This window comes from Uloborus diversus, unplaced genomic scaffold (assembly GCF_026930045.1).
Source record: "Uloborus diversus isolate 005 unplaced genomic scaffold, Udiv.v.3.1 scaffold_455, whole genome shotgun sequence".
NCBI lineage: Eukaryota > Metazoa > Arthropoda > Arachnida > Araneae > Uloboridae > Uloborus > Uloborus diversus.
In genome coordinates this window covers 124,650-139,397 of record NW_026558632.1, presented here as the reverse complement: position 1 = coordinate 139,397, position 14,748 = coordinate 124,650, and the positions used below count along the sequence as shown (strand labels likewise).

General features: G+C 31.2%; 1 protein-coding gene across 1 annotated transcript in view; it reads right to left on the bottom strand.

The window, feature by feature from the left end:
- Nucleotides 1-1,140: 1,140 nt before the first annotated feature.
- LOC129233486 (cytosolic carboxypeptidase-like protein 5) overlaps nt 1,141-14,748 on the bottom strand; it is a gene marked incomplete at its 3' end in the record, with an annotated part of 51,553 nt that continues 37,945 nt past the window's right edge. The window contains exons 4-8 of the mRNA XM_054867507.1: nt 13,540-13,723; nt 12,114-12,863; nt 8,373-8,609; nt 6,772-6,941; nt 1,141-1,264 (exon numbers count right to left, since the gene is read on the bottom strand). Coding sequence (XP_054723482.1) covers nt 1,141-1,264; nt 6,772-6,941; nt 8,373-8,609; nt 12,114-12,863; nt 13,540-13,723 — 1,465 coding nt within the window. The remainder of the gene's footprint in view (nt 1,265-6,771; nt 6,942-8,372; nt 8,610-12,113; nt 12,864-13,539; nt 13,724-14,748) is intronic.

Genomic DNA, 14,748 nt, shown 5'->3' with positions numbered 1-14,748 from the left:
TTTTTTAATCGAAAGTTCAATTCTAGTAATTAAATTAAAAATGCGAAGAAGTAATAACTTTTAAGGTTTTAAGGTCTTAATTCAAAAATCAAAGATTTCTTCTTGAAATCGTGATTACAGTGCACTAATTTATTCGAGACAATGGAATAAAGGCAAAGGAATGAAGGTTTCCTCTTTGCCTGTATGGTTGTTTATATTACGTAGCATTGGGAGCGTATAAGGAAATTTCAAGCTAGGTAAAATAAACAACCTAACAGACACAGAAGCAATCTTAGGAAGTTCATCCTGTGGTTAATAAGTAAGATTCAATACTTTGACGTTTAGTAAAAAAGATGCACAAATATGCGGCAGTGTATAATCGCACGTCATTTATTTTACTTTTTTTTAAAACAAATAATTGGCAGAAAATGTGTAGGGAATTAGAGTACTTAATTTTGTAATGCAAAAAAAAAAAAATTTTTTTCCTCATAAAATCAATTTTCCCTGATTTTTTGTTATTTTTCAAAATTCCCTGATATTTCCCTGACTTTTCCCTGATTAATAAAGTTCCCTGACTTTTCCCTGATCTCCCTGATTTCCCTGATCTGTCGCCACCCTGCAGTAGTTACTAGTATGTAGTACACTGTAGGTTACTAGTATAAAAAAAGTAACGCTGCGTTAAGTAATCCTTGTCTAGAGTTTTTCTTATAAGGAACCCATGTTCCTAATAAGGCTAAACTGTCTTTCTTTGTTAAAACTGCTGAAAAACATAATTAAAACTTAAATTTTCACTTGTTTATTTTTTTTCTTAATTTTTATGAGTCATCTGGTGAGTATGCAAAAGCTGGAGCCAGTTCAATCATAAATGAGCAAGATACTACATTATGAACCTTAGGGTGGCCTTATTTAATGCACTTACCTCACATAAATGAGATGGACTGGGGTGCCGTGAAAAAGTTCTTATTCTACAAAGGGTGATGCGAGTCGAAAACGTTTGAGAGCCCCTGGCATATGAGATGAAGTTCAGATAAAAATAACACCATTCAGTATTCGCACATACTAAATAAGTTCTATGTAATATATTACTTCTGCACTTTTTTTGAGATGTGCTGTGATAACATTTTAAGAAAACTTTAATATGTAACTTAAGGAGAAAAAAACACTAACCTGCTGATAAATTTCCGGTGTAAAAAATACTTGAGAAGGCACATCATTTGTTAACCTCTTGGGTTTCTTTTGATTTGTTGTGAAGCGACATGTGTTATAGTTACATTCTAAAGTATAGCTAAAAAAGTAATAATAATAATTACATAAAAATATACTCACTTGTTTTAAAAACTTTTAATAGTTAAGTAGAACTTTTTTATGATACTAAAATGAACATCAAAAGGAAGTTTTTACGAAATCAAAATTTGACATTTATGTAGATACAGTGAAGCACCGTTTATATGCTTCTCTTTTACACGTTTTTATCATTTGTACCTTTTAAAAATTTATCACTGAAGAGTCCAATACATATTAACATATACCTATTATACGTTTTCTCTTTTATACGCTTTTTTATGCAGTCCCTTCAAAAACGTATAAATGGTGCTTCACTGTATTCATATTTTAAAATAAGAAATGTTTTACAAACTGTTAACAACATATAAAATAACATTTTCAATACAAACTGTTCAAAGGCTGGTACTTTCCTAATGAAACTATTTTTCAAATTGTCAATAATATTAAAGTATTGTTTTTTGAATGAAAAATAAAAGTTCCCTGGAAATAAAACTTGCTTTCTTATGCTGAAATAGACAAGTATATTAAAGGTTTGACTGATAGTTTTCTTTTTTTTTCATTGAATCAATTAAGGTGAAACACCAGTCATGGCCAATGCTTAAGTAGTGGCCACTTCAAGGTTTATTTTTGAAAAAATAGTATTTCATGTCTCTTAAAGGATTCAAAAGTGCAAACGAGCAAAGGTATTACCTCGTTCATGTTTGAAACCATTGGAAAACCTGGAATCCTGTTTTTTCAAATATAAACCTGGCAATGGCCACTACAGGGGTGTTTACCTTAGTTGTAATTAGTTTGAAAAAATTTTTTGATGAAAACCAAATTGAGAAATATAATAAGTATTCATGATTAACACAAAGAAATTAGAAAATGTTTCTCAAAGTTTTAATTGTAGTTAGTTCTGTAAAGAAATCTGTTATACTTCCAATCCTTACAAGGAAACCATGCACCATGCAAGATCTAATAAGTGTTAATGGAAATCAGCAAAAAATAGTATTCATTCATGTTTTCATTAGTCCATATGCTATTTGCTTTTATCTGCCAGTTCCAAAGATATTTCAAAGTTTAACAAAAATTGAAAGGACAAAAAGTATTAGTGAGAAGGGAGATTAAAGTCTTGTCAAAACACATGAAAAAGAATTTACACTTGTGCCATGTTTGTAATTCATCTATAGCATTTTTCCTTACCAGCTTCCTTCCTTTTTCCATGATAGCATATATAAATAAACACTTCTGTTTATTTATATATACTAGTGTATATAAATAACCTGTACTTGGATAATGCAAAATGCCAAAATTCTCCTAATTTGTTTACATTAACCGTTATTTGTAACAACTGTAAGTGACCCAAGGGAAAAAATTTAAATGCTTTGCTCACTTATACAGTTGGCTCCCTGTTTGACGACGGCTTTTCACGGTCACAGATGCTCCACTATAGTGTTAAAAGCATTCTATTTAAGGACGCTTTCAACTTAAGGACGATTTTTTGTGGTCCCTTGAAGTCGTTAAAGAGAGAGCCTACTGTATTTGAAAAAAATCACTACTATTTGGGTCATTATCAGAAAAATCAGGAATTTGTGTTCCTGCTTTTTACTATGAAGAATAAAAGTTTAGAAACTAATTCAAGTGAATAAAACACTTTAATACAACTGATGGAATATATTGAAGTTACGAAATGAGAAAAAAAAATTTTATTTATTGTTTAAATTTTGGCCACAAAATGTGATTTATCACATCCGTGGACTGTAGCCACTCATCTTTTTCTGTTTCCATATTTTTTTATATTTCATGCACCAAACAAGAAATTAGCTATTTAAGCTATATTTTCGATCAAGTACACATTTAGTACACACTTCTCAAAAAATTAAAGTTAAATTTAATTTTCATACTTATTTAATTGCAAGTTTAATGCATGTAACCAGAGAAATCAGTGGACAGAAAAGAAAGTGCCAATAAATTCTTCCAGGTTGCAGCATTAAACTGTATTGGTTGAAGGATCAACTCTCAAGAAGTCATTTTGTTTAGTGGGACAGAAACAGAAGCTTACTTTGAGATTTCTGTGATACTTATTTAAAGTTTTTTGTCCTTGATTTATGAAAAGTAAAGATTAACTAATTACATCTGTAGCTCATACAGATTTTAAATAACTAGGTAAGATAATACAATAATTCAATGAACTGATAATATTAAATATAAAATATTTGTTTTTCAACTTTTCAAAAACAACTTTTCAGTCAAAACTTCAAAAGCACATGTTCTTAAATGTAGAAAATGGTTGTTTTTATCACATCTGTAGACATTGCATCTGTGGACAAAGTTTGTCCATGGATATTAGGGTGGGCCGAAATAAGCCGAAATTTTTTTTTTTTCGAAATCAATTTTTGGATAGCGCGCAAAAGTTGCGTAGTGAGCTAGTTAGCACTCACAAAACATTTCTTGTATATTAAAAAATATCTAGCCGGCGCTATTTGACATTGAAAAACCGTAAAAAAAAGAGAAAAATGAATTTTTGTCGAAATTTTTTTAAAAAAACTAAATTCCAAATATTTTGCTGGAATGCACCGAAAATGTTATATAATGAGCCAGTTCGAGCCCATAAAATGTTTCATTGATTTTAATGAGCATTTAACCGCTCCTTTCCGACATCAAAAATTGGAGAAAAATGAAAAAATATTGAATTTCTTTAAAAACCAATGTGAAAATATTTTTCAAAATTAAATCATAGACTAATTAATTAAATAGCACTATCAATCATAGTAATTATTATCACGCAATAGTATCATACATTCTCTAGAATTACATATATAGATAATAAAATTTTAAAAAAGAAATCTTCAAATTTGATTTATAATACCTCATGCATAATGAATATTATTTTTTGGAATAATATTGTCCCTTGTTATCAAATGATGGAAGTTCTTTCCTAGCATGAAGTTTTGCACGAATGTATCCATCTCGTGCAGTTTCACCACGAACTTTTATTGCAGCTTCGGTTATTAGTTTCACACAACGTTTCACAGCTTGCGTGTGACAGGGAAATTTCTCGAAAGTAAACTCTGTAGAATGTTCTTTGCACATTTCTTTCCATTGTTGGTCTTTTAGATGCATTGTAAGAGTTGGCTCTGTTACAACACAGTTTGTCCAATCAACTAAATCAACATAATCAACGGCTTCAAAATTGAGTTTAGGACGCTCAAAAAATCGTACACCATCCGAGCTCTTCGTCTTCTTATTTCTAGAGTTCAGAATGCACCTAACAGCTAATTCCCGAATGTATTTTCTTGAGTCAAACAACAATGTCAACAGTAGCTGTTCAGGATGAGCGAAATATGCATTACTTGAGAGAACTTTGAAAATTATCTCCTTAACATTGTCTGGAAACTGCCTTCCAAGAGAAATCATTTTCCAAAAATGTTGGGCGCCGTACTGGCAGTTCGGTTTTATTTTTATTTCAAACCACATTGGAGCATAAACTAACATTACATACTTTACAAGTATTGTAAGATTTTCTGATGGAGTTGGAGTGCCTATATACAAGCGTAACAAATGGTTTGCAGTTGTCAGCCATCGCGCACGACTGACTGAGTTTGCCTGGGCTACTGTCAGCCACGCTTGAAGGACAACTGACCATCTTTTACAGCAAGACAGATTCTATACAAATATTGTTGTTCAATACTTAAATTTTTTATATCTTCCATGTCCAAAACCAGAAGATTGCAGTCAATTTTATCAAATTTGACCACCGGATTTTTTTACAATCTCTTAAGAAGTTGTTCGATAGCTCCAGAATATGAATGTGACCACTTTGTGCAACCGTTCAATTCCAGTATAAGATGCCTCAGTGGCAACTCATTGTGGACATTGGACGCAAGAGAGCACCCCTTTAATTGCTTAACTCCCAGCTGTGGAGGTGTAGAATTACAGCATTTCTTAAAGAAGAATACTTGCGTTCAATTCATTAATCAGTTAGGACTTCAGAGGATTCACATTTTTTTATTACTCAAGGGCTCTATTTGTCAAATATATATAAATAGTTATAAAATAATCTTAGGAATAATAGAAGTAGTTGAGCGCCGTTTATTATCCCGAAGAAACTACTGGAACCAAAGATTAAAAAATTAGCATCTTATGTAACTATTTTTTATTTGAGTGTGTGCATTTTTTAAAATTGGCGTAAAAATGTCGCATAAAATTGATTGAATTTTCACTGTTTTTTCTAGGTAACGTATTGCGTAACATTTCAGTACTTACTTATTTCGAAACTACTTTTAATTTTTTTTTTTTTTTCCATTTTTCCAATGTTTCAGTATTAAAGGAGCGTAGCTAAATATCCTACGAAATGTATAAAAATCTTTGAGGATTTCAACTAATGCACTGACAGATACTTCTAATGTTTGTTGAAACTAGCTTCAAACTTTTATTTTTGCCCCCCCCCCCTCTTTTTTTTTTTGAAAAAAGTGCATCTTTGTCCTTTTTTTCCGTTTTTCAATGTCAAATAGCGCCGGCTATATATTAATCAATTTTAGCGAAATTTTTTATGGGTAATAACGGGTCCATATAGCAACTTTTCCGCACTATCCAAAAACAGATTTCCAAAAAAAGTTTTTTCGGCCCACCCTAATGGATATGGCACTAACAAAGTAATTTAAAAAACTGAAAAATATTTGCTTGCTTGATCTGAACCACCATTACATTATTACTTTAGGATAGATCTAACTTAATCTTAAGTATTTAACTTATTAGGAAAAATTTCATTTTTTTAAAAATCAGCTGCAAAATTCCTGCTTTTTCTGAGAATGACCCATTTATTACCTCTAATACACACATCGTAATCTAATTATTAAGACATTTGAAGAAATCAAACATTCTTCTTAAAATTGAATTGTTTGGGGGGGGGGGATGAAAAAAAACCATAATGAAAGGACAAATTGTAATCTACAAAATAGTTTTATGAGAAAATTGAAATGCCCACAGGTCAAGAGCACGGGCTTTATTTTCTATGTAAAAGATTTTATATTTTCTTCTTGATACATAATAGGATTTCAACCTCACAAAATTATGAATAATTTCTAAAAGAGAAAAAAATTACTGTATTCAACAATAAACATTTTCAGTGAAGAAGTCAGAAATTTTTCTTCGTCTCAGCCGAGACTTTCATTTTAATTCATTCACAAACAAAATGATGGTTTTATCAGGAATTTTGTATTAAATGTGGTTGTATTAAGAGAGTTAAACTGCATTTATATTATTCATTATCCTGAACTAAAATTACTCTATCAGAACCACATGGCTTTTATAGATTTTTTTTTTTTCACTTCTAAATTAGCGTACTTAAAAATTTTAGATACGAGACCATACGTTCCAGGTCAAATGATTGATGCACAAAAACATGTTTCAGTCTGCACTTTTCATTGCCGCTGGTTAAGATTTTCCCCACAGTTATTCAAAGGTATAGTTTAATTGTTTGCAGTCAAGAGTGAACAAAGAACATGACCTAGATCAAAAACTTACCTATGAATGATGCCAGTGAGAACATATAAAGACACTCTGCCACTTCCTTCTTTACTTTGTATGTTTGAGTTGGACCCAGAATACATGTTCTCAGCTGAGAAATTACAAGCAGAAAAATCAAAATAGGGACAATTAATTGACATCAACTTGGGTAGAAACATGCAGTCAACCTGCGAAGAAAAAGAAAGCACTAATAAAATAGGTGACAATACTGCAGTACTAGATTTGCAGACCTTCCATGGTGTGCGAAATTCGATTACCTTCAGTGATAAATTAGGCAAGAAAAATCTCTTTTAAAAACCAAACTTTTTCTTCTTCTTTTTTTGTACCTTTGTAAAACTTTTTTTTTTTTTTAAGATAAAAATTTTTTATCTGTGCATAACCTACATTAGATTTTCCCTCCTTTCTAAATGAAACCTAATGTTCATAGAAAAGTTTTTTTTTTTAATTTTAATTTTTATTTATTTCACAGTAGCTGACAGGGTGGTGTACTGCCATGGGAAGGTAAAGCACGGTATCTGCAGAAATAAGTTTTAGAGATATTTGAAGAAACAGGTTTTGGATTCCATTCATACCAACAATAAAGAATGAACCAATTGCAGTTATCAGGGTTCATACTCTATTTGGATGAAAAAATTCCATGACTTTTCCAAGACTTTTTCATGACTTCAATGAAAATTTCCATGACCTCATTACACGAAGAGAATAGCACTATTTAATCTCAAACTTGGTAAGATTTGGAAATGAGCATAAGCAAAATGTCTATATGAATGCCTATATGAAATGTCTATATGAAATTTAGATTTGATTTTTCTAACGTTCAGTTTTCCACTTTTAATAGCTTTTATGTGCTATACTGTTAAATCACTCAAGATTTCTAATGCTCCTTTAGCTACTGTTCCTTTCTCTTTGTCCAGGACATTTTTCCATGACTTGAAAAAAAATTCCATGACTTTCAATGAAAATTTCAATTTTCCATGACTTTTCCAGGTCTGAAATTCTGTTAATTTTTTTCCATGACTTTCCAGGATTTCCATGACCCGTACGAACCCTGAGTTATTGTGCGTTACCTTTCCATGGCAGAATAGTTGTTAGGTGTTGGCTTCTTATGCCCAAAGGTACAGTTTCAAAGCAGGCTAGAGTAGTTGGATTTTTAATATGTAGAAAATAGACAGCACCCATGTCATATGACTATGCAGCATGCAAAAAAGCCCTAGAGTATTTGTTCGGCTTACAACTCTCTTCACAAAACTAAGTTCCTGTGGCAGTTTTGCATTATAAGAGCACAGGTGCCTCCACCTAGTGGAGAAACTTGGGGCCAAAATTCTCAAGTGATGACATCTGTCGATAGTGGTGCCATATGAAAGAATGTTTGCCATTCTCTGGGGAGTGCACTAGGTCTGCTTAGGGTTAGCAGCTACTAGGTTTATACCACAGTTCCTTGATAATTTTATGTAATAATTCAAAGTTTAGCACCCAAAGCAAGCTAGCAAGCATATAAATTATGGCATAAAACACTTCATTCACTTTGATTCTAATCTAACTAATAATTCTGATTTGATTTAAAACAGAAAAATATATGTACACAAAAAGCGAATCACCATTTTATCGATGTCCGGAAAATAATTCCCATAGATGAAACAGCCTCGCTTAGATGCATGTCCATGCAAGTCGAAATAATAAGCAATTCCGCTCTCTTCTGGTTTCAAGCATGGGACATCTTTCAATAACTTGGACGCATCTCCTTCTCCTAACATCATCTCATAGTCGAAAGAAGACGATTCATCGGCATCGCTTGCTTCGACACAGTTGCAAGAAGAATCATTCTCCAGGGTAATCTAGGATGGATACACTTGCTGTTTCAAGTAAATATCCAGTCAAGCAGACAAGCATGGAGCAAACATTAATATTTGATGTGCAGCAACAAAAACTTAGTAGGCAAGAAAAAAAAGTAAGGATTGTGTAACGTTATATGCAACACTTCCAAAACCTCAATTTCACTAAGATGTTTTTAAAGTATCAAATATAAATTTCAGGAAAGATGCATTTCCTTAACTTTGATTTTTCTTTCTTATGACATAAATAGAATTTTACAATGTCGTTTTTTTTAATAGCACATAAAAAATAATAGGAACATGTTAAATTTTCCAATAGTTAAAATTTTTAATTTTTTAAAATATTTTTTCCTGAAAAATGTTAGACTTTGAATAATTTTGAAAAACATCATAAATGTATACATTAGTATCATTATTAATAAATTGCACTTTAACCCCCAGCTTAACCGCTGAAACACAAAATGGAGCTGCATTTGTACAAGAAGTATTTTGACCTCAGTCAGAGGAGTCAAAATGCCAACATGTATTTGTTCTTGGTCTTCACAACAACAAATTTTCTTAATTTTAAATCAGGCAGAAAACTACTTCATTCAAGGCCTACAACAAAGTTTTATACCATGATTTCTTAAGGAAATGTCTAGTATGAATCCTAAACCATTTTACACTCAAAAAAACTGAAGTAGTTTTTCAACTTTCTTCACTCTCAGAAATTTCCTTTTTTCTTTCTTACTGTCAGAGTGAGACGGACGATGGGGATGTCCTCTGATATACCTCATTTGTTGTATAATATACGTTGAACAAATACAAAAACTTTATACAACAAATTTGTATTACAGTGCTAATCAAGGCAGTAATAAGGAAGAAGCCAAAATGTGTGCAATAATATATGATTATTGCACACATATCCTCCTTACAGCAGCAGTGAACAATTTAAGAATAACTGTTCGGCTCACCTGCTGCTAATTTTATCATTAGCAAAACAATATTCAAATATCCATTTTCATTAAATACATATAAAACAAAAAAATCCTTCCTGATAAATGACTAACAATACAAACATATGAATCATAAAATATGAATTTTTTACCTGTGTGCAAAAATTATTTCTGGATATTGACATTTTCTTCTTCTTCACTGCACTCAAATTTGAAATAACTACAAAAGTACAGAACTTTCAACCAAAATATCACGTTCATGATTCAAACTATTTCCATGAGCTGTTTTGTTAATATAATTTTCAATTCTGATAATTTTCTCAATATTTGATTGTTTTGTTTAAAAGATTTTTAAAATGTGTTCCTGAGCAAATTGAATCTCCCCCCCCCCCTCCTCTCTCTCACTGAAAAAATAAGTGGCCATTCACTGATTACGTAAGGGTCCCGAGGGGGGGGGGTGAAAAAACTTCTACATACCCTTAATTAGGGGGAGGGTCAAACCCATTCTTACATAATGTTTTCCAAGTCGATATTTTATATAAGAAATCGCCCGGTCAAGTGGTTTTACAGGGACCATATTTCATTTGTGTCTGGAAGGTAAAAAACGTATTAATTAGGATGAGCTATTTTTTACCTGTTTTACAAAGAATGAATAGTGTAAAATATAATAAAAGAGTCGCACTATGTATGGCATGTTTTATTTTAATTAGTATTGCATCACAACAACAAAAAAATGTTGAGAAAACATGCAGTCTAGATTCCAACTTTTTAGTAAATATTTCTGAACATAAAAAGGTTTTTAAAAATAATTTAATAATAGCGAATTTAATAACAATTCCAATGATGCAACATTCGTTATCTTTACTAATATTATAAAGAGATAGGGCGGATTTTTGTGTGTTTATATGTTCGAGGTAATCTCCGGAACCACTGCACCTATTTGGAAAAATTCTTTCACTATATGAAAGGTGCTTTCTTACTGGGTAACATAGGTTATAATTCGAAAAAATCCGATAAATAGTTTTTTTTATCCAAATTTAGGCCCAAATTTCACGTAAATTGCCTATTATTGGCTATTAAAGGGGTGAAAAATTACTTGCACATATTAATATTATATATCGTTAAAAAGGGTAGAATGTTCTGTGTTCTAAACAATTTATTTCAACGCTCTAACTTAATTACAGTGGGAGTAATTTGCGTTTTTAGCTCGAACTTTTTTAGGCTTAGTTGAAATTTAGGCACTACTTTCTTCATTAAATCTATGAATAAAAAGTGAAGGAATTGTCCAACAGTTTTCTTTTTGACAGCATTGGAAAAAGCGAGATTTTTTACTCCAGATCTCTCTCGACCTTTGGTCGTAAAAATTAGCTTCTATATTCAAAGGAAAAAAAGTTACAAGCGTTTTTAAATCAATTTCGAAATATGTCGTTTTGATTCAGATTGTCAAGCATTTTATTTTTGCGTTTCCACGGTTACGCTTTTTGAATCCTTATTTTAAATTTAATTTCTCAAACTTATTTTATTTCATGTTTCCATGGTAATGCTTTTAAAATCCATCTTTTGCACTTTAATTTCTTAAAAGTATTTTAATATATGTCGTCATTGTTTGGAAGGGTAATTTTGCATGGTGTTTTTTTTCTTTTATTTATGTAATTCTTTAAGTTATTAAGTTATTCTTTTAATTAATTGTTGAATCTATGTCAATTGACACAATTTTTGTTCTCAAGATAGACCGGGCAAAGCAGCTCTTAATATATAAAGATTTGAAAGCTACTGTTAATGTGATTTTATACCTTTTTGTTTGTTTGGCGAAACATTTATTATTGCCAAAGAAAAAACATCCGCTTCACTCGCAAAAGGGCTGGGTTCTGGTAGCGTGGTTGCTTGGCACTTTAGGCGCTGAGTAGTTCAGTCTTGGATTATAGTTTTAAGGCAACCATTAATGTAACTCATTGTTTTGGCGATTTGTTTTGAAAGAAAAGAAACTTTTGATTTGTTTTTATCCGAGTTAAATGTACGACATTTTCTTCTTTTTTTCTGACGATGATTTTTGAATGTTTGACGGGATGTTTTTTTTTTCGTTAGACGGATGATTATGATAGCGTGGTTGCTGGGCAAGTTTGGTGATAAACAATAGAGCTGCGGAATTATTTTTACATTTGAAAGATATTTTTTTAAAAAGGTGTGTACGCATTTTATACAAAGAAAAACAATCATTTCACGTCAGAGGAGGAGGGGACGTTTTTATTCAATGGACTTCCATTAAATTTTTAGCACGGGCATCGCTGTGCGGGTACTGCTAGTTTTATATATATTTTGAAAAATAAAATGGAATCTTACTTAAGAGTAGGGGGAGGGATTTGAAAAATTTTACGTACCCTTAGATGGGGCTAGAGGGGAGGGTCAAAATTTGCCAAAATCATCCTTACATAATTAATGAATGGCCCATAAAAAAAAGAAGATTTTTAAAAAATAACAATTTGTTGACTTGGAAGAATTGATTTTAAGCATAAGAAAACATACAAAGAGCAGGTATTGAAAAAAACATTGAAAAAGTAAGCATAAAATAAACCTTTTTGGATGGATATTCAGAAGCTTTACACTCCTTACAAGCAGAAGAAGACTCAGTTTCTTGTTTAAAAACAGTTTCTTTTTCCTTAGAAATAGACTCACATGCCTCACTTGATATGAAAGTAGTAGAAATACGTTTTGATTTCTTTGGGGAATTTGCACTGCTTCCAGGATTAGGTGAATTAGATACAGAGCTTCTTCCTTTGTAAGAAAACGGGACCACAACAGGAACAGATGCAAAAAAGTTTAAATTTTTAGTCAACGTATCACATGTATGTAAAGAGTGCTTGCGTAGAACAGTTTTTTTATGCATTTGATTTATAAGATCTTTGGGCAACTTTCTGTTTGCACAGGGGATAGAATCTTTGTTGGGCTGATTTAAAGACACGTGAGTTTGATTATTTCTTATTTTCTTATGATTACTTTTGCTCACAGGCACTGTGGGATCGACGGCTGTAGAATAGCTTGTGTGGTAGTGCAAAAGCAACGTCCTTGCAGCATATATAGATGGGTGCTCTTGAAAATTTGCTACCATATATATGCGATTGAGATTTAGCCCTTTAACATCAGCTCTATAATGTCCACGCCTAACGCCATCTGGGTTAAGCATTGGTATTAACTTGAACACGAAAAGATTTCTGAGTCTGTTTGCACTACAGTCTTTAGAATATAATAAATAATCAAGCATTCCATTGAAAACAAAGCTAGATGGAGTTTCTCCTGGATGCACTCTACTGCTGACAAAGATGATCTAAAAAATAAAATCAAGCATTACAAATATAAGTTTTGAAAAGAAAAAAAAAATACTGAACAAACAAAATCACTTTAAAAAATTAATTGAAGTAGAATAATGATCAGTGGTGCACACAGGAATTTCTCAAGTTGGGGTCCAGGATCAAAAGTCCACCATTCTCATACTAAACTCCAACACACATCCAAATATATTCTTTTGATTTTATCAATTTTTGGGAACAAAAAAACATTTTTAAAAATATATCACTATAATATTATAATAATCACTTAGCATTAGTTAATAAAATAAATTTATAGATAACAAATACTTAACTAAAATATCAGAAAGCACAAGAATGAATGTATTCACTTTCCTCATAGTTAAAAAGAAAAACAACGAAGCAAAATCATCATTCTAGAGCAATTTATGTTCACATACAATTCCAATTTGTTGGGGAAGATAGAGAACAAAAAGTTTTTTTTTTTTTTTTTTCATTTATTACATCTGTAACTGGTGTTACCTTTGCTTGGAATATTTTATGTACAACATACACAGGTTCATACTCAATTAAAAAAACTCAAAAGCCATGGAAGGGGTCTGGACCCTCTGGACCCTCCCCTTGTGTGTGCCACTGATAATGATTACAAAATGGCAACAAAAAAAAAAGAGAGAAGCTAAAAAAAAACTGTCAAACCTTCTTATTTTGGAAAACATGACATCTTGGTTTGGAGCTGTCTGGGAAAAGGTCAGGCAAACTTTTCTCCCTTTCCATTGACAAGCCTTTGCAAGATGTTATTGTCAGTAGCTCTACTTTATTTCCTTCAGTAGAGTTGCATAATAACTCTCTGCAGTAATAAATGGCACTATCTGGTGGTTTACTGAAATAGTGAACAAGTATTGAGGGATTAATTTTAAAGAATAAAATTTATATATATATAAATTATTTTAGACAAACAAAAAACTTGTAAATAAAATTCCAATATAAATAATATAACATAATAAAAAATACACAATAAAAATATTGTGGAAGAAAAAAAATGCTTCACATTTTACAAATAAGTTTCCTTTTAAAAAAAAAAAAAAAAAAATTTGCATTGTTTACATACAATGAGCACACTAAATGTATGAGCAGAACCAGTACATACATACATACAGTATGTGGGTTTATAATCTTTATACAAAATGTTGTATAGAACAATGTTTTTTTTCTTTTTTTCTATTATAAAGTTAAGTTTCAGATTAAACTTATCTCGTAAGTCAGAAATATATATAAAATTTAAATTTATTTTTACAAATTTCTAGATAACACGTAATAGGAAAGAAAATTAAATCTTGCCATCACACTATTTGATAACTACTTTTTTATGCAAAGTTTTAAATTGTTTTTCAGAAAACAATTTAAGAATATTTCAATTCCATTTATTTATACTGTCGTGCCCAATGGGACAGGATTTTGAAAATCAGTGGGACATCAAATTGGGGAGGGGGGGTTGAACAAGGGGGTTGTAAAAGGACAATTTTTAAAATGTAGCTTTCAAGAAAATATGATTCATTTTTTTTAAAGAGAAATATTTGATGGAAAACATCAACTTTTACTTTAGGTTATTATCATAGAATAAGTAGCCCGATTTGGTTCTTTTTGAAATGCGAAAATTTATATTAAAGAAATAGGTAAATAAATATACAAAATAAAACAAAGCAAATGTGTACTGGTATTTTTAAACTTTTAAGATTAAGTGAAAGTATTTATATATTACTAGCAAAAATACCCGGCGTTGCCTGGGTCAGTAATAATTATTAGAAAAAATCGTTACTTGCTTTTGTTTTCTATTTTAAGTGAAAGAATTTAAAACACATCTTTTTTGACGTGATTAAAAATCGAGTTTCTTCCTTACCCATAAAA